The sequence below is a fragment of the Bubalus kerabau genome, chromosome 1 (assembly GCF_029407905.1).
Source record: "Bubalus kerabau isolate K-KA32 ecotype Philippines breed swamp buffalo chromosome 1, PCC_UOA_SB_1v2, whole genome shotgun sequence".
Taxonomy (NCBI): domain Eukaryota; kingdom Metazoa; phylum Chordata; class Mammalia; order Artiodactyla; family Bovidae; genus Bubalus; species Bubalus kerabau.
In genome coordinates this window covers 51,783,605-51,804,176 of record NC_073624.1, presented here as the reverse complement: position 1 = coordinate 51,804,176, position 20,572 = coordinate 51,783,605, and the positions used below count along the sequence as shown (strand labels likewise).

The following is a 20,572-nucleotide window of genomic DNA, read 5'->3' as shown; positions in this document are numbered from 1 at the left end:
ACGCAAAGCTGGTGCTCTGGGACAACCCAGAGGGATGGGGTGGGGAGGGAGGTGGGAGGGGGATTCAGAATGTTTCATATACACACATGGCTGATTCACATCAATGTGTGGCAAAAACCACCACAATATTGTAAAGTAATTTGCCTCCAATTAAAATAAATAAATCAATTTTTAAAAAACTGGCTTAAAACTCAACATTCAAAAAACTAAGATCATGGCATCCAGTCCCATCACTGCTTGGCAAACAGATGGGGAAACTCTGGGAGATAGTGAAGGACAGGGAAGCCTGGCAGACACGACTTAGTGACTGAAAGACAGAGAAGCAAAACTGTTAATACCCTGGAAGTCAACTGGAGGCTTTAGAGCATAGGAATGACCTAATCTGATTAAGGTTTTTTAAAACTACTACTCTGGCTTCCACTCAGAACAGACTGAGAAAGAAGGTATAAAGATGGAAGTAGAGAAGTTAGGAGGTTACTGCAGTAATCCTGCAAGAAATATTGGTGACCTGGAAAGTATGATGGCAGTGGAAGTGTGAAATTTGAATGAATATGGGATTTTGAAGGAAAAGCCATAATAATTTCAGAAAGACTAGAGACAGGGTTGTGAGTGGGAAAAAACTAATGAAGGTAAGATGGTTCCTAGGTTTTTGCAGAGCAATGAGGTGGATGTTGCCATATGTGACACAGAGAAACCATGGAAGGTGGTAGAGAGGGAGGCAAAATTAAGTTTAAGATGCTTATTTGAAATCTGAGTAAAACAACTGGATACCTAGGTCTGTAATTCAAGATAGAGGTCAGGGTAGGACATGCACGAAGTATTCAAGCATGTGACTAGGTTAAATCACCTAAGGAGCAAATGAAGATAAAGAAGAGAGAGAATTGAGACCTAGAATTTCACTCCACATCAAAAGCTGTCAAAATAATGTATATTTATGCTATTTTTTTATACTTGTCTTTTTCAAAGACAATGATATCAGATAAGAAGGCTTTTATTTTTTAGTACCTCCCTCTTCATATTAGGATAATCTTAGCACAGAAGAGAGACAACCCTGGTAGAGGGGAGGAGGGATTAGGATAGAGGTGGTGAAGGGGAATATATGGGAGGGAGGAGGAAGGGAAATACTGGTTTGAGAGAGGAGGAGTTCCAGATATTTCAGAATATTTCTACAGAAGTCCTATTTAACATCCTATATTCTAATTATTTGTCCTTGAGTGGTATGAAAGTTTCTTTATGGGAAAAAATTATGACCTTCATCTTTGTGCCCTGCCAGTTCAGTTAAGTTCAGTCGCTGAGAGTCAGAGTCGTGTCTGACTCTTTGCGACCCCATGAATCGCAGCACGCCAGGCCTCCCTGACCAACTCCCGGAGTCACTCAAACTCATGTCCATCGAGTCGGTGATGCCATCCAGCCATCTCATCCTCTGTCGTCCCCTTTTCCTCCTGCCCTCAATCCTCTCCCCCAGCATCAGAGTCTTTTCTAATGAGTCAACTCTTCGCATGAGGTGGCCAAAGTACTGGAGTTTCAGCTTTAGCATCATTCCTTCCAAAAAATACCCAGGGCTTCAGCTTGTCTTACTTCTCCCATAAAAACTCTCTCCACCAGTCCCTCAAATATCACCATCCTCCCATACACCAGCCAGACACACACATACACACTTTCTGTAACATCCTACACAGTCTGATATCTGTCCTTACAACTACACTAAAGCTGCTTTCTCCAAGTCTACCAAAGGCCTTTGTAACAGTTAAAATATAATTTGCAAAATGGTCAAATCATGACTCTCATTATTCAGTCACTCAGTTGTGTCCGACTCTTTGCAACCCCATGGACTGTAGCACGCCAGGCTTCCCTCTCCTTCACCATCTCCTGGAGCTTGCTCAAACTCATGACCCTCCCTTGAGTCAGTGATGCCATCCAACCATCGCATCCTCACTGTCCCCTTCTCCTCCTGCCCTCAACCTTTCCCTGCACCAGGGTCTTTTCCAATCAATCAGTTCTTTGCATCAGGTGGCCAAAGTACTGGAGCTTCAGCTTCAGCATCACATCTTCCAATAAATATCCAGGATTGATTTCCATTAGGATTGACTGGTTTAATCTCCTTGCAGTAGACTCTCATACAGACATGAAATGAATATGAGAAAGGTTTTATTTAACTCATTAATAAATGAAGCAACCACTAAGATATTAAATCTGGTTCAAATGAGAATCTGACTCTCAGAGGTTTATATTGTCCAGTCTATGAAATTCATTTGCATGGCATGAACAGAAATAACTGCACTGGTACGGGTAGGAAACGTTTGTTCCATTATTGGTTTTCTACAACTTAACTTTTGCCCCTTTTTGCAGAGTTGTAAAACAGTCTAGTCAACCAAGGACAAAAATACATATCTCTAAATCAAAGTAATATAATTCTTAGAGGGCCCTCTAGGTCCTAGAGAGTCCAATGCCCATTCAGATACACAGTCATCTAGGGCATTCAGATACACAGTAATTTCTTCTGCCCATTTTCAAGTCTTTGACAAATTTTTCTTGCGTAACTGTCAAAACTCATTCTAACCTGCCTTCTTTAGCACAATGAAGGAAAATTCTTACCACCTTTGGTTTCCATGATACATCATTCTCCTGACTTCTCTGATTTTCTTCAGTCTCACCAGTTCCTATTCATCTTAAATACAGCATTCTTCAAGGTACTGATGGGTCTGATTCCATCCAGTATCATCAGTTATGCTTAACCTGTTAATTGTATAGGAATTATTCCCATGACCACAGCTCTAACGTCTGTGATCCCCAAAGTTGAACTTCTATTTTCTCCATTTCCCATGCTGGTACCTTAGCAGCACATCAAATTCATCATGAGCTTAGGTGATACATATTTAGATAGATCATCTAAATATGATATATGCCTGTGTTCTCTAACTTAATTAATGTCTAATTGTCAAAGAGGCATATAACATGAGAATCTTATATTCTACTCTCTGCCTCACACTCCACTATGAAAACTGCCTTTTACAGACAGTCACCTAAACTGTCTATTGCAACTCTACAGTTATTCTCTTTCAACCTTCCCCTTGCTTACAGCCCTTTCCCTAATTCAAGTCTGTATTATCTTTCAACTGAACTGCTGATAAAGTTTCCACACTGTTTTTGGGTCTCTTTCCTCCATCCTTCACTCAGATGCCAAAGTTATATTTCCCTAAACGGAGTCAAAGTTTTTCTGACTTGGTCCTACTTTCTGATCTGAGTTTTCATATAATAGACCTCTGTTGTTTTAGGGCATCCACCTACTTCCTACTTATTCTACTTCAGCTCAGTCAAGCTGAGGCATACAACTTCAGCTCAGATATCAGGTTCACAATGATTGATTCAGAACTGGCCCAAACAGAGCCACTGAAGTGCCACAGACTTTTGCTGCCACTTTGGGGGCAGATGCAAATGCTTTTTTACTCTATATCTGCTATTGTTATTGCTATATTTTACCACCAGAGGACAGATTGCCTGAAAAGCCAATGTAGAATAAGTAAAATTTGGAGATGCTGAGACTTCAGCCCTTCTGAGCCCTAGCATCAAGCCATGTATGAAGCCAATTTCCCTTGGATCATTCAATTACACTTGGCAATAAACCCTCTTTCTGCTTAAGCCCATTTGAGTAAGGCAACCATCTAAAGCATTGAACCAAAAGAATACTAAATAACACCTATCTTTTTATGCACCCATATGATTCAGTTACATCAACCTTCTCACCAGTATCAAAATATAGAACCTTCCCTTATGTTATTTCCTCAGTCTGGAGTTCCCGTCCCTCTTTCCTCTGTTTAATAAAATCCATCTCCTACTTCAAGGCTTCAAATGCCTCAGTGAAGCAATCCCTAGAGGCTGGGAAATGAAGCAGAAGACCAGATTACACAGAGATTTTAAACCATGCTATGGCTTTTTCAACCTTTGTGTGTGCTTAGTCACTTAGTCGTGTCTGACTCTTTGCGACCCCATGGACTGTTGCCCACCAGGTTCCTCCGTTCTTGAGATTTTCCAGGAAAGAATAGTGGAGTGAGTTGCCATGTCCTCCTCCAGGTGATCTTCCTGAAAGGTTGTTGTTGAATCACGCGAATACACCGGGATTCTTGGCCCCCGGAGGAGAAGAATTCAATCCGGGGCCAGGGACGAGGCTTGATCGCTCAGAGCTTTTGTGTAATAAAGTTTTATTAAAGTATAAAGGAGATAGAGAAAGCTTCTGACATAGGCATCAGAAGGGGGCAGAAAGAGTACCCCCCTGCTAGTCTTCAGCTGGATGTTATATAGTCACTAGCAGTCTGTTAATGAAAGAAAGGAATGTCTTAAAATTCAGAATAGCACCAGGCCCCTCACCCATAAGATGCATTTTGGGATAATCTTGGCACCAAATGGTTTATTTGGGGCCATAAAATGATTAACTTGAATCTTAAAGAAGGGCAAACCACCATACAAATAGTTTCATTTACATAGATTAGGGGAACAGTATCTGAGTATAACATACTGGTTTGTCAAGTAGGTTCTGGGCCAAGAGGCGGAACCAACTTGGAGACAGAGTTTGGGGTAAAGGCATAGTACATTAGCATAGCTTAAGACAAGCATTTCCATAAGAAAAAGGCATTGGTTATCTCTAGGCTCAAGAATAGCTAACTTCAGGCGAAACCAGGTGTCATTATGGCAACACAGTATTTTAAGAGAAACCTCCCTTTAAATTTGTATAGAGAAGGAAAAAAATATTGTTAGTTTGTTTCCTCCTGCCGCTTAAGAGAGATAAAAATGTCTGACACTTGCAGGCTATTTCCTCCATTTGGAGACCCCTCTCCCCTTGGGGACCCCTAGATTTCCTACCAACCTGCCTAGGAAATGACTCTCTCATTCCCCCCTTTTCTTTTAGGAGAATTACGTTGCCTAGGGAAAAGGGGCGTCGTTCTCATTCTATAAATGAGAGAGTCATTTCCTAGGCAGGATGATAAGGAGTCTAGGGGTTCCCAAGGAGAGAGGGGTCTGGAATTCTCAAGGAGGAAGAAAGGACAAACTTTTTTTTCCTTCTCTACATTCCTTAGGATTATATAACAATAATGTATCCTGCCTGAGGACAGTCTTTGGATTAAACCTTCTGTTATCTTAAAATGTTAATTATGGGAGTAGACCTGGTCTTTACAAGGATGTATCTTGCCTGAGGACAGTGTTATCTTAAAATGTAAATTATGGGAGAAGGTCTGATGAGGTCTTTACAACCTCCAGATATTCTTTGGATTATATAACTTTATTGTTAACACTAGCAAGCGGGTACTCTTTTTGCCCCCTTCTGATGCCTATGTCAGAAGCTTTCTCTATCTCCTTTATACTTTAATAAAACTTTATTACACAAAAGCTCTGAGTGATCAAGCCTCGTCTCTGGCCCCGGATTGAATTCTTCTCCTCCAGGGGCCAAGAATCCTGGTGTACTCGCGTGATTCAACAACAACCTTTCATTCCCAACCTAGGGATCAAACCCAGGTCTCCCGCACTGTAGGCAGATTCTTTATCAGCTGAGCTACTAGGGAAGCCCCATTTGAACCTTTATGTAAAGGTAAATAAATGTCATCGAAGGTTTAAAATTAGTAAAGGACATGATCATATTGGCAATTTTAAGTTTATTCTGGTTGTTGTGTAAAGGAGGAATCAGAGAAGAGCAAACAATAATTTATAAACTATGAAAAATCTATGCAAAAAGATAGTAGTATAGACTAAAGTGGCAATGGAGACAGAAAAATGTATTTCTGTGATTATTTCTGAATATATCCCTCCTACGTTGTAAACACCCTGAAGACAGAGAATTTATCTGTTGACTACCATTTTATCCAGATAAATTAGCAAAGTGATTGGCATATAGTGAAAGTGAAAGTCACTCAGTGTGTCTGACTCTTTGCAACCCCATGGACTATACAGTCCATAGAATTCTCCAGGCCAGAATACTGGAGTGGGTAGCCATTCCCTTCTCCAGGGGATCTTCCCAATACAGGGACTGAACCCAGGTCTCCTGCATTGCAGGCAGATTCTTTACCAGCTGAGCCAGAGAAGCGCAAGAATACTGGAGTGGGTAGCCTATCCCTTCTCTAGCAGATGTTCCCAACCTAGGAATCGAACCGGGGCCTTCTGCATTGCAGGCAGGTTCCTTACCAACTGAGCTACCAGGGAAGCCTGGCACACAGTAGGAACACACATTTATTTGTTGAATAAATTAATACACAATTCAGTTCAGTTCAGTTACTCAGTCGTGTCTGACTCTTTGCAACCCCATGAATTGCAGCATGCCAGGCCTCCCTGTCCATCACCAACTCCTGGAGTTCACTCAGACTCACATCCATCGAGTCAGTGATGCCATCCAGCCATCTCATCCTCCGTCGTCCCCTTCTCCTCCTGCCCCCAATCCCTACCAGCATCAGAGTCTTTTCCAATGAGTCAACTCTTCGCATGAGGTGGTCAAAGTACTGGAGTTTCAGCTTTAGCATCATTCCTTCCAAAGAAATCCCAGGGCTGATCTCCTTCAGAATGGACTGGTTGGATCTCCTTGCAGTCCAAGGGACTCTCAAGAGTCTTCTCCAACACCACAGTTCAAAAGCATCAATTCTTCGGTGCTCAGCCTTCTTCACAGTCCAACTCTCACATCCATACATGACCACTGGAAAAACCATAGCCTTGACTAGACGGACCTTTGTTGGCAAAGTAATGTCTCTGCTTTTGAATATGCTATCTATATTGGTCATAACTTTGCTTCCAAGGAGTAAGTGTCTTTTAATTTCATGGCTGAAATCACCATCTGCAGTGATTTTGGAGCCCCCAAAAATAAAGTCTGACACTGTTTCCACATCTATTTCCCATGAAGTGATGGGATCAGATGCCATGATCTTCGTTTTCTGAATGTTGAGCTTTAAGCCAACTTTTTCACTCTCCACTTTCAACAAGAGGCTTTTTAGTTTCTCTTCACTTTCTTCCATAAGGGTGGTGTCATCTGCATATCTGAGGTTACTGATATTTCTTCTGGCAATGTAAACTGTATGAGCAACTAGGCAAATGGCAATGTTATTTATGAAGATAGGAAACACAAGAAAAGTCAGTTTGGGATTTTTGTTTTTGAGAAAGAGGTAAGGGAAAAGATGAACTTGGTTTTCAGCAAATTGAGTTTAGGGTAATAAACCCTCCATAAGATTCAAATATGGAGGAAATATTATATTGGATACATATCTGGGGATCAGGTGAGAGATCTGGGCTGAGGATACTAATTTGTGAATTCTGAGCATATAGATGGTAACCGACTTTATGAAGAGAGAAGATTACCTCAAAATGATGAAAAGAGGGTAGAGACTACAGATTTAAGCAGCACTTAAGGGTTGAAAAGAGAGAAACGGAAGTAAAGGAAGGTTGCTAACAACTCTGGCAGAAAAATAAACACAGGAGAGTCCTCTAACCAAAGCAGAAGGAAGAACAGGGTGGTATGGTCAAATGTGTCAAAAATTAAAAAGTCCAGGAATGAAGTTTTAAAGTATCCTTTGAATGAAAACAGTTTTGGTGAAGGTGGGAGTGAAACCAAGTTTAGAGTGGGTTCAAGGTTGAACAGGAGATAAAGATATGGAGTCAGCCATTATTAGACTGGCTTGTGTTAGACATTCTTGTTCAGGAAGTGTGGCTATAAAGGAATTGAGAAATAAAGCTTCAGGAGAGGAATGTCAAGGGTAGGTTTTGTTCCTGTTTGTTTTTTTGTTGTTATTTCTTTATCTTTTTGTAGAATTTGGTTTTAAGCATGTTTAAATGTTGTTTGGAAGCAACTTAAAAAGAGGACAGGGTTAAATACAAGGTGAAACAGAATAATCAAAAATGAGCTTCATGATGTATACATATATCAAAATATCATATTGTATATCTTAAATATATACAGTTTCAAATTTGTCAATTATACTGAGTTGGCCAAAGTTCATTTGGGTTCTTCTGCATGACAATAATATGGCTAAAAAAATAAGAGCGAAGTTTATAAAATAGAGTACAGATAAAGAAATTGGGATTTTTAAGGCATTTACTTTATTTTATACAATTTTTAAAGGTTACACTCCATTTACAATCATTACAAAATACTATTTTCTCCATGTTGTACAATACATCCTCGCAGTGTACCTTACACTCAATAGTTGTTACCTCCTCCTCTCCCTTCCTACTAGTAAACACTCTTTTGTTATCTATATCTGTGATTCTGTTTATTTTTTGTTATATTCACTACTCTGTTGTATTTTTTAGATTCCATATATAACTGATATCATATAGCATTTCTTTCTGTCTGACATTTCATTTAATGTAATACCCTCCAAGTCTGTCTATGTTATTGCAAACACCAAATTTTCTGAATTTTTAATGGCTGAATAGTATTCAATTTTGTGTGTGTATATACACACCATGTACCACATCTTCTTTATCCATTTTTATCTATTCAGCTGCTGATGAACACTTAGGTTGCTTCCATATTTTGGCAACTGTAAACAGTGTTGCTATGAGCACTAGATTCATGTAACTTTTCAAATTAGAAGATCCTAAAGACACTACCAGAAAACTGCTAGAGCTGATCAATGAATAGGATAAAAGTTGCAGGATATAAAATTCATGCATAGAAATCTATTGCATTTTCATATACTAACAACAAAAGAGCAGAAAGAGAAATTAAGAAAGCAATCAAATTTACTATTGCATCAAAAATAATAAAATACCCAGGAATAAACTGACTTAAGGGGGCAAAAGACATGTACTCCAAAAACTATAAGATGCTGATGAAAGAAATCAAAGATGACACCAACAGATGGAAAGATTTACTGTATCCTTGGGTTGAAAGAATCAACACTGTCAAAACAAGTATATTGCCCAAGGCACTCTACAGATTCAGTGCAATCCCTATCAAATTACTAATAGCATTTATCACAGAACTAGAATAAAAATTTTTACATTTGTATGGAAACAAAAAGACCATTAAGTACATCTGTTTGTGTCATCAAAACTATGTTGAATAAGGGTGGTGAGAGTGGACATACTTGTTTTGTTCCTAGTCTTAGAGGAAAAGCAGCTTTTTACCACTGAGTATGCTAGAAGGACAGGGAGGCCTGACGTGCTGCAGTCCATGGGGTTGCAAAGAATCAGACACGACTGGGCAACTGAACAACAACAACATGCTATCTGTGAGTCTGTTATATACGGCCTTTAGTATGTTGAGGTATTTTCCTTCTATGCCCACTTTCTGGGGGATTTTATTATAAATGGATGGTGAATTTTATCAAAAGCTTTTTCTACATCTTCTGAGATGATCATATGGTTTTTATTCTTCAATTTGTTGATGTGGTGTATCAAACTGATTGATTTGTGGATATTGAAAAATCTATTCATTCCTGGATAAACTCCACTTGATCATGGTGTATGATCCTTTTAATGTTTTGTTGGATTCAGCTTAATAGTCTTTTGTTGATGATTTTTCCATCCATGTTCATCAGTGATACTGGCCTATAATTTTCTTTTTTTGGGGGTGGTGCCTTTTTCTGATTGATATTAGGGTGATGGTGGCTTCACAGAATGAGTTTGGATGAGTTTCTTCTAGATTTTTGGATTTGTTTCAGAAAGATAAGTGTTAACTCTTCTCTGAATGTTGGGTAGAATTTGCCTGTGAAGCCATCTGGTCCTTGACTTTTATTTATTGGGAGTTATTTAATCAATGACTGAATTTCAGTACTTATAACTTGTTCTGCTGTACTTTCTATTTCTTCCTGGTTCAGTCTTGGGAGATTCGCACCTTACTAAGAATTTGCTCATTTCTTCTAGGCTGTTCATTTTATTGGCACACAGTTGCTTGTAGTAATCTCTTACAGTCTTTTGTACTTTTGTGGTGTAATGTCTTCTTTTTCATTTCTAACTTTACTGATTTGCACCCGCTCCCTTTTTTTCTTGATGAGTCTGGTTTGTTGTTGCTGTTTAGTCGTTCAGTCGTGTCCGGCTCTTTGCAACCCATGGACTGCAACACACCAGGCTTGCTCAAACTCATGTCCATTGAGTTGGTGATACCACCCAACCATCTCATCCTCTGTCACTCCCTTCTCCTCCAGCCCCCAATCTTTCCCAGCATCAGGGTCAGCTCTTCACGTCATATAGCTAAAGTATTGGAGCTTCAGCTTCAGCATCAGTCCTTCTAATGAATAGTCAGGGTTGATTTCCTTTAGGATTGACTGCTTGATCTCCTTGCAGTCCAAGGGATTCTGAAGAGTCTTCTCCAGCACCACAATTTGAAAGCATCAATTCTTCAGCACTCAGCCTTCTTTATGGTCCAAATCTCACACCTGTACATGCCTACTGAAAGACCCATAGCTTTGACTATACGGACCTCTGTCAGCAGAGTGATGTCTCTGCTTTTTAATATACTGTGAGTCTGGCTAAATGTTTGTTAATTTTGTTTATCTTTTCAACATACTACCTTTTAGTTTCATTGATCTTTTCTATTGTTTTCTTGGTCTCTATTTCATTTATTTCTGATCTTTATGATTTTATTACTTCTGCTAACTTTGGGTTTTACTTGTCCTTTCTCTAGTTGCTTTAGAAAGTACCTTTTTTAAATGAAATTACAGCAACATCAAAAGATAATTTTGTTAATTTTCTTATATGCAAAATAGATTTTTAAAATCTGTTTTTCTGTTAAATCCAAAAATCTAGGAAATTTTGTTACTTAAAGGAAATGATACAAAGGAAAGAAGACCAAAACCCACAAGATAGCCTGAATGCCAAGTTAAGGAGTTTGCACCTTATTCTATGGTCAATAAGTAAGGTAGCAAAGTTGTTTAAACATAAAACTATTGACTCCAGGATGTCATTTCATTAACAAACAGTAACTGAGTTACCACTATATGAAAGCAATGAATCTGATGCTGAGAGAAAAGTCTAAAATTCTGTCCCTCCTTTTTATATAGTCATCAGTGGAAGAAAGTCTGTCTCTATTCATTATTTACATCTTTACCTATCTATTACTCATCAAGGGCAATATTTAGTAGTGAAAAAAAATCCTTTTTAAAAAGGAAAATATGGGATTCCTCTCAGTTCAGTTCAATCGCTCAGTCGTGTCTGACTCTTTGCAACCCCATCGACTGCAGCATGCCAGGCCTCCCTGTCCATCACCAACTCCCAAAGTTTACCCAAACTCGTGTCCATTGAGTCGGTGATGCCATCCAACCATCTCATCCTCTGTCATCCCCTTCCCTTCAAGCCTTCAATCTTTCCCAGCATCAGGGTCTTTTTCAATGAGTCAGTTCTTCACATCAGGTGGCCAAAGTATTTGGAGTTTCAGCTTCAGCATCAGTCCTTCCAATGAATATTCAGGACTGATTTCCTTTAGGATGGACTGGTTGGATCTCCTTGCTATCCAAGGGATTCCTATACTTATCAGTTTTATTTCACTCACTAGTTAGCAATATGAGTTGTTGGGTGTACAAAGTTAAGTAATACACAACCCCTAATTTACAGGACTCAATAGACTAGTTGTCATAAACTTATGAAGTACTCTAGAAGAAACTGACTGTAGGCATTTAAGTAGATACTATTTACCTAAGACTTTCAATTTAAGAATAAACAGCAAATAAGCACTTCCTAGTACCACTCACATTTTAAGCATTTTACATCTTTTAACTAATTTAATTCTCCTAACAATATTATGAAGAGAGACTTATTACTATATTATTGTTAAGATATGAATAGATTAGAATATATAACAGTATTATCTTTTTCCAGAATCAATGATGACACCAATTCTGCTAATGAAAATGTTTTATATACAGTTGGTGTTTTATTTCCATGAGAACACAAATATCCTGTAATTTCTCTCATCTTAAAAAAAAAAATCTTCTCTTGAGTTCACCTTCTTCTACACCATTTCTCTGATCCCCCTTCAATGGAAAACTTAAAAGAGCTATCTATGTGAGTTATCCCCACCTTCTCTCCTCTCCGCCTCTCTCAAGCCAGTCCAAAAAGGCTTTTGAGCCTGACACTACTGAAACCACTTTAGTCAAGATTATGATCTCAAAATGCTAAATATGATTTTTAATTTTCAGTCCTCATCTCACATGACGAGCAACTTGACAAAGGTCAAACATTTTCTTTGAGCCGCTCTCCTTCTTTACTTGGCTTCTATGACACCATTATCTTCAGGTTTTCTTATCTTACCAGATGTTTTTTCTCAAACTCCTATGCTACTTCTTCCACAGGTTCACAATTTAAACACATTCAAGTACCCAGGGCTCAGTTCTTTTCTACCTACACAAATTTACATAATGTTTTCATATAGTCTCATGGCTCTATTAGAATGTAGCTTCAACACAGCACAGATTTTTTAGCTATTCTGTTTAAATGCCCTGCACCTAAAAGTGTCTAGCACGTAGTAGATGCATACCATGTATTTGGTCAATGAATGAATGGATTAATAGTTTTAAATGTTACCTATAAAGTGATGAATCTCTAATTTATGCCTCCTGCCATGATCTCTAACCTTAACTCTAGACCTATCTATCTGCTTTCTCCACTTGGATGCATAATAAATATCTCATACTAACCAAGTTCAAAAGAAAACTCAAATCACCTTCTCAATGGCTTCTTCAACTGACCACTTAGCAAAGATCAGTTTCACCCTTCTAGTTTCTCAAATTTTGAAATTATTCCTAATTCCTTCTCTTTCTCTCACACCAGATCTGTCAATAAATACTGTGAATTCTGCCTTCAAAATATACTCAGCACTTGACTTCTTCTGCCTATGTCCACCACAATCACTATGGTCCAAGTCATTATCATATCTCACCTGGATGAATGCAATTGACTCCTAACCTGTCTTATTGCTTCCTGTCCACCTCCACCCCACAATTTTGGTCTGTTCTCAGAACCACAGCCAGAGAAGTTTAAAAAAAAAAAAACCTTCAGTCAAATCACATGACTTTTCTGCTCATAATCTTAAAATTATTCCCATTTTCGTCTGAGTAAAGGCCCAAATCTTGACAACTGCCTATAAAGCTCTACTCAGTCTGGCCCTGTTACATCTCTGACCTCATACACTACTATTCTTCTCACTCTGTTCCAGTCACATTGGTTTCTTCTGCTGCTCCTTCCAAAGGTTAAGCATATTCCACCTCAGGCCCTTTTTCTTACAGTTCCTTCTCCCTGGAATGCTTTTCCCTAGATATTTGTAATCTACTTCTTTCATCATCTTGCTCAACTGTCCCTTTCTCTGAGTTTTTCCCGCTTCCCTGGTGGCTCAGAGGTTAACGCGTCTGCCTCCAATGTGGGAGACCGGGGTTTGATCCCTGGGTTGGTAAGATCCCCTGGGGAAGGAAATGGTAACCCACTCCAGTATTCTTGCCTGGAGAAGCCCATGGACAGAGGAGCCTGGTAGGCTACAGTCCACGGGGTCGCAAAGAGTCAGACACGACTAAGTCACTTCACTTCACTTCACTTCACTTCATATTTTAAACTCCCGATTCCAATCCCACTCCCTCGTACACATAAAAGCTATATTTCCGCACATCATTTATCATCACTACATTACTATTCTGGGACATGTGCTAGAAAAGTACAAGAATTTCTATTTGTTTCATTCATTACTGTATCCCTGGTGTTTAAAGCTGTAGCTGTGAGTGATAGTGAGTGAAATCGCTCAGTCGTGTCAGGCTCTTTGCGACCCCAAAAACTATACAGTCCATGGATTTCTCCAGGCCATTATACTGGAGTGGGTAGCCTTTCCCCTTGCCAGGGTATCTTCTCAACCCAGGGATAGAACCCAGGTCTCCCGCTTTGCAGGGGGATTTTGTACCAGATGAGCCACAAGGGAAGCCCTGCTATACAGTAGGTGATCAATACTCTGTTGAAAGAATGCTTTCATGTCCACCACGGGGCCTAATAATCCTCTGGCCTGGCATTTCAGGAAAAGATCATAAAGCTTCTCTAAGATTTCTTCCTGCGTTCTAAATCCTGGAAGGATTATACTTTGCCTAGAAAGAAAAACTGTGCTTTGTCTAGCCAACCACAAGGAGGAGTTGAGAGGAAGAGCTGAGCAAAGAAATGTTTCCCTTGCTTTTCCTCTGGCAACCTCAAGGTGGAAGAAAACTAGATTTGGAGGGGACTCTACTGAATGAATGATTTTCTCCATACTATGAGTTAACACACAAACGTAAACACTAAAGACCGCAATCCCAAATGCCACAGAGGCCAAGGAAATCAACACAAGGGCCACTGAGAACTGGAAGGGTGTTTCTTTAACTCCACCACTAAGAATTCTCCATAAATCCAGGGAAAGAATTCCTACGAGCGCAGAGACACGTAACTCACACCTGAAGGCCAAGGTGTTTCTGGCTGCCGGAACTCTCTCGCCTCAGTATTAAGTCCGTTCTATTTAATACTTAAAGCACCTGCAATAATTAAAACAGTATGGGCAAGGCGGTGCAAGAGTTCAATTCTCAGGTCTGGCTGATGGCATGTAAAGTCTTGATTCATTAAAACAGCGAAATCAATTTCCCACAGGATTTTGACTCACCGCCACCTGTTGATCCCCACGTTGGAGGAGCCGGCGAACCAGGGGTCGAGGATGTAGACGCAGCGGATGGTGTCGGCGCCCTGGATGCACTCCTTCAGGGCGGGGTTGTCGTGAAGCCTGAGCCCCTTTCGGAACCAGTGCACGGCGTTCACCCCCATCCCGGGGGCGAGGGAGGGGAGCGCGGTGCTCCTCCGCCGAGAAATTCACGGTAGGAGGGTCCAGCTCATAACCGACACCTCCGAACGCAGGAGAATCGCCGCACCCAAGGAGTGAGGAAAGCAGAGGAGGGGAAGGAAAAGATGAGTCCGAGGAGGGGACTGGAGAGGGAGAGGGCGCTGGAGGCGCAGCTGGAAGATGAATGGAGGTTGCCCAGTCAGCGGAGTCCCAGTGTGACGCCCTTTAGGAGCCGGCACCCGCCGCCACCGACTGGAAAAGACGCATAACTTCGAGGTCCCCGGACCTCCGGAGGCTGACCGAGTTCCACAAGCCCGAGATTCCACCACGGCCCGCGCGGGCGCGGGCAGCCCCAGGAGGTTCTCTGCACGGAAACCTCGCCCACCGAGGCGGCCCCTGAGGAGCAGACGGCCCCGCCTGAGGCGAGCCACCGACAAGGATGAGAGAATTCAGTCACTGTCGGCCACGCTGCCTCTCGGCCCGGGTAAGAGAAGTGAGGACAGAGCACGCAAGGCGGTGGTCGAGGCCGCTGGACCGCTGCCGGCCGGTGACCCGTCCCGAGGCTGCCCGGGTGACTCCGCCGCCACCGCCGCGTCAGCGGCTTCAGCCCCGCCTTCGGCTCCTCATTGGAGGGCGCACTCCCCACGTGACCACCGGCACCTCACGTTTCTGAAGTGTGTTTACTACAGCCGCTCCGACTGGGGAATCAGCTTGCACTTCAGTCGCTTCTAGGAGGCGGCAGCTGCTCCATGTCAAATCCATCGGTCCTCTCCCAGATGCTGGACACTTTGCTTCTGTCCCTTTTCATGGCCAACAAATCGCGGTTGCCTGAAAGCGCCCAGAGTGAGCCGAGGCCCCATGTGAGGGAAGGCTTAGCCCCGCCCTCGGGGGCTGTGAACGTCCACCATTGGCTGAGACTCGCTGAGACCCGGATGAGCACGGGGATGCGGGGAGCTCGCGAGGGCGCTCTGCCTCGTGAGGGCGCGCGTGCGCTCTTGCTGCGTTTCGGAGTCAAGGAGGGCGGGGCCGGCGAACCGGAGCGCACTCGGGGATTCCTCCCGCGGGGTTAGCGGAAGGCGTGGAGACATCACGGTGTCTTCCAGGAGTCAGAGGGGGAATCCGGCGCGGAATGAGTGAGGGCAGGATGGAGTGGAAAGAGCAGAGTAGGAGGCTCCACATCGACTTAGAGCCCAAAACATGTGTTTCCATCCAGCTTTAGCTGGAGAACCCAACCCTACTTAGGAGTGTATAGAGCTGGCTCCCTTCTCATTCTTGTGGCCCTAGCGGTACTGGATCCTTGTATGAGCTCTGGAGAAGAGGATTAATTCGGAGGGTGGTGCCAGGCATCCCTGGAATTCCTTAATACTATCTGTTGTCAACATGTCAGCCTTCCTTTCTTACACCTAGTGCGGTTTACAGGGCTTTTTGCGATGGGGACTTTGCCTACCCCTCTAAGGACAGTGAACTTCAGGCCTTGCTGTTCTTGGTTTAGTCACTAAGTCGTGTCCGACTCTTGCGACCCCATGGACTGTAGCCTGCCAGGCTCCTCTGTTCATGGGATTCTCCAGGCAAGGAGTGGGTTACCGTTTCCTTCTCCGGGGGATCTTTCCCACTCAGGAATCGAACCTGGGTCTCCTGCATTGCAGGCAGATTCTTTAGGGACTGAACTACAAGGGAATCGCTGTTCCTTAGTCTTGCAATAACTTTACGTTCATTCAACAATCACTTATTGAATGAAACTGGCACTATTCAAAGTACTGGAGGTACACAGAGAGAAGAAGAGAAAAGCCCTCTTCAAGTTCACGATGTGTCTCCTAACCTTTGTACGTACAATTTTTCGCTCTGTAAATGCTGTTTAGAATCTGCAGCTCACTACAACACCTTTGAGCTGCTGCTGCTGCTGCTAAGTATCTTCAGTCGTGTCCGACTCTGTGCGACCCCATAGACGGCAGCCCACCAGGCTCCCCTGTCCCTGGGATTCTCCAGGCAAGAACACTGGAGTGGGTTGCCATTGCCTTCTCCAATGCATGAAAGTGAAGAGTGAAAGTGAAGTCGCTCAGTTGTGTCCGACTCTCAGCGACCCCATGGACTGCAGCCCACCAGGCTCGTCCATCCATGGGATTTTCCAGGCAAGAGTACTGGAGTGGGGTGCCATTGCCTTCTCCGACTTTTGAGCTAGGGACTATATTCCTACACAGTCAAATGTTTATTGAATGAATGAGTGAGTGAATGAATGAATGAATGTTGTTTGTCACCAGTGTGTTTGATAAGGCTAAAAGGAGGAAAGATATGGCAATTGTTACAAATCGAGTTGTGTACCTCTAAAAGTCATGTAACCCCTAGTACCTGTGAATTTGACCTTATTTGGAAATAAGATCTTTGCAGATGATGAAATTAAGATGAGGTCATTCAGGGACCAAATCCAATGACTAGTGTCCTTATAAAAGGGGAAATTTGGATGCAGACAGCAGACTCATACTCGGGAGAGGCCTTATGAAGATTGGACTTCAGTTCAGTCAGTTCAGTCACTCAGTCGTGTCTGACTCTCTGCGACCCCATGAATCGCAGCACGCCAGGCCTCCCTGTCCATCACCAACTCCCGGAGTTCACTCAAACTCATGTCTATCGAGTCAGTGATGCCATCCAGCCATCTCATCCTCTGTCGTCCCTTTCTCCTCCTGCCCCCAATCCCTCCCAGTATCAGGGTCTTTTCCAAAGAGTCAACTCTTCGCATGAGGTGGCCAAAGTATTGGAATTTCAGCTTTAGTATCAGTCCTTCCAATGAACACCCAGGACTGATCTCCTTTAGAATGGACTGGTTGGATCTCCTTGCAGTCCAAGGGACTCTCAAGAGTCTTCTCCAACACCACAGCTCAAAAGCATCAATTCTTCGGCGCTCAGCCTTCTTCACAGTCCAACTTTCACATCCATACATGACCACTGGAAAAACCATAGCCTTGACTAGACGGACTTTTGTTGGCAAAGTAATGTCTCTGCTTTTGAATATGCTATCTATGTTGGTCATAACTTTCCTTCCAAGGAGTAAGCGTCTTTTAATTTCATGGCTGCAGTCACCATCTGCAGTGATTTTGGAGCCCAAAAAAATAAAGTCTGACACTGTTTCCACTGTTTCCCCCTCTATTTCCCATGAAGTAATGGGACCAGATGCCATGATCTTAGTTTGGCTGCCATAAACTAAGGGCTACTCGAAACTAGGAGAGTAGCCTGGAACAGATCCTTCCCTAGTATCTTCAGAGGGAGAATGGCCTTGCCAACGTTTTGATTTCAGACTTCTAGCCTCCAGAACTGTGCGACAATAAATTCCTGCTGTTTTAACCCACTCATTTTGTGGTACATTGCCACAGCAGCTCTAGCAAACTAATTCAGCAGCAAAATAAATTTCATCATCTAGTGAGCCAGTATGTCTGGATGTCTTTCCTAACCCTGCTTTTGTTGCCATAGGAAGGACATAGCATCCTCTCTTCAGTTTGCTAAGAACATTTAAAATTATATAGTATGTGAAAGCCTGTTGTTCACTATGAAGCATTAAACAGTTATTTTTATCAATGAGGGTGAGCCTTGATTAATTACCACTCCAAGGGGCCGATCACTTTTGTAGAGGATGTGGCAGACAGAGCTATGCCTTCACTTGGATTGTCTCATACTCCAGGGCCTAACATACTTTTAAAAATACAATGTTTCATGTTTCATTTTAGGCAGTTTGAAAATAAACAGAATATGTCTAAAGACATAAGAATTATTTTCAAGCAGTCAAATGAAACAGTGAAAGATAGAATATTGATTCGGTGGAGTTGGTTTATGTTTGCCGATTGTCCATTCAAAAAAGATGGATTTTTCAAACAGACAACTATATATGGGTATGTGTGTAACTTTCATTTTCACAGGAAAGTACTAAATTATGAAAATGTCAGTACTGTCAACCATGCATTCTGCAAAGAGTGAGGGGTTTATATAGCATGGCATCTGGTCCCTTCTATTGTCATGGCAAATAGAAGAGGAAAAACTGGAAGCAGTGACATTTTATTTTCTTGGGCTCCAAAATCACTGCGGATGGTGACAGCAACCATGAAATTAAAAGACGCTTGCTCCTTGGAAGAAAAGCTATGATAAACGTAGACAATATATTAAAAAGCAGAGACATCAGTTTGCTGACAAAAAACCGTATAGTCTAAGCTATGGTTTTTCCAGCAGTCATGTACAAATGTGAGAGTTAGACCACAAAGAAGGCTGAGCACCAAAGAATTGATGTTTTTGAATTGTGGTGCTAGAGAAGACCCTCAAGACGCCCTTGGACTACAAGGAGCTCAGTCAATCCTAAAGGACATCAACCCTGAATATTCATTGGAAGGACTGATGCTGAAGCTGAAACTCCAGTACTTTGGCCACCTGATGTGAAGAGCTGACTCATTGGAAAAGACTCTGATGCTGGGAGGGATTGGGGGCAGGAGGAGAGGGGGGCTGCAGAGGATGAGATGGTTAAATAGTATCACCAGTTCAATGGACATGAGTTTGAGCAAACTTTGGGAGATAGTGAAGGACAGGGAAGCCTGGCATGCTGCAGTCCAGGAGATTACAAAGAATTGGACATGACTTAGCAACTGAACAACAAGATTATTATTTTAATATATTTTGGCAACAACTTAATAAAAGCCGTGATTTTGAGGTGGAGAGTTGTGGGTGGGAGTGGGGTTCAAGAGGGAGGGATTATATATATATACAGCTGACTCACTTTGTTGTACTTCAGAAACTAACACATTGTAAAGCAATTATACTTCAATAAAATAAAGCTGTGACTTATTGAGCATCTACTATACTCCAGGTACTTTATACAGGTTATTATTAATCCAGTAAGGCCACTTATTATTATTTAATAATAGTTTATGCTCACTGTGCAGATGAAGATGCTAAAGCTCAAATACAAATAAGTAGTAAAACCAGATGAAAAACCATGACTATATCTGAACCCAAAGCTCTTTCCTTATCACGTACTATCCCTCACTGATACCACCTCTCCCTTTCTTTTTCAGAGTGAGTGTTTATGTGTGAAGAAAAGAAGGTATGGGTAACATTTCAGGAATCTCTTGTGAAGGTCTGGTTGGCTCCAACTTCCTGGTGGTTGAACAAGTATGGGACTAAGAAGGAAAATGCTGGGTTATATCTCAGCTTGCAGTTAATTGGTTGTTGATCTTGAACAAATCATTAGGGCTTTCCTGACCAGCTTAATTCATATGTAAGATGGGGGATTGAACTAGATGATTTCTAAATTTTCTATACTGTTTTAAAATTCTAAGATTCTATAAGCACAACCCTATCTTGGGCTCAGAAATACCTATAAAGAGTCCTATTAAATGTTCTTTTAACTTCCAACAGTGTTAGAAAAATCAGTATCTCTTTGACTTCATGAGCACTCTTGATAAAACTGCAAACTGCATCAGCCTCTAAACTAAAAGCCTGTGTTCTTCTTTGACCCCATCTTGTAGATGTGATTCTGGGCATGTGTTATCAACACACAAATAATGAAGTAGTGGAGAGTGTGATCAGATCATTCAGTCTTGATGTGTTGTGAATATTAGGCTGGTGGCCCCGGGCTGAGTGAACCCCAGCACTAGACTCTTTGAATTTAAATGTATTAAAGGATCTTTTCTTAAAAACTGAAGTATCATTGTTTTATAACATGATATAAGTGTCAGGTGTACAATGTTATATTTTGACTTCTTTATGCATTATAGCATGCTTACCACTTAGTTTCCATTCATCATCATACAATTGACCCCCTTTACTCACTTTGCCTTCCCCCCAAAA

General features: G+C 41.7%; 1 protein-coding gene across 4 annotated transcripts in view; it reads right to left on the bottom strand.

The window, feature by feature from the left end:
- Positions 1-15,631, bottom strand: part of CRY1 (cryptochrome circadian regulator 1) — a 95,690-nt gene extending 80,059 nt beyond the window's left edge. For 2 of the 4 annotated variants that reach the window (XM_055574823.1, XM_055574817.1), the window contains exon 1: positions 14,576-15,626. In XM_055574823.1, the coding sequence (XP_055430798.1) occupies positions 14,576-14,733 (158 nt within the window). In that variant the 5' untranslated portion in view covers positions 14,734-15,626. Of the gene's footprint in view, positions 1-14,575 lie in introns of all 4 variants that reach the window. The other 2 variants (XM_055574829.1, XM_055574813.1) reach the window with 2 other exon arrangements.
- Positions 15,632-20,572: the final 4,941 nt, after the last annotated feature.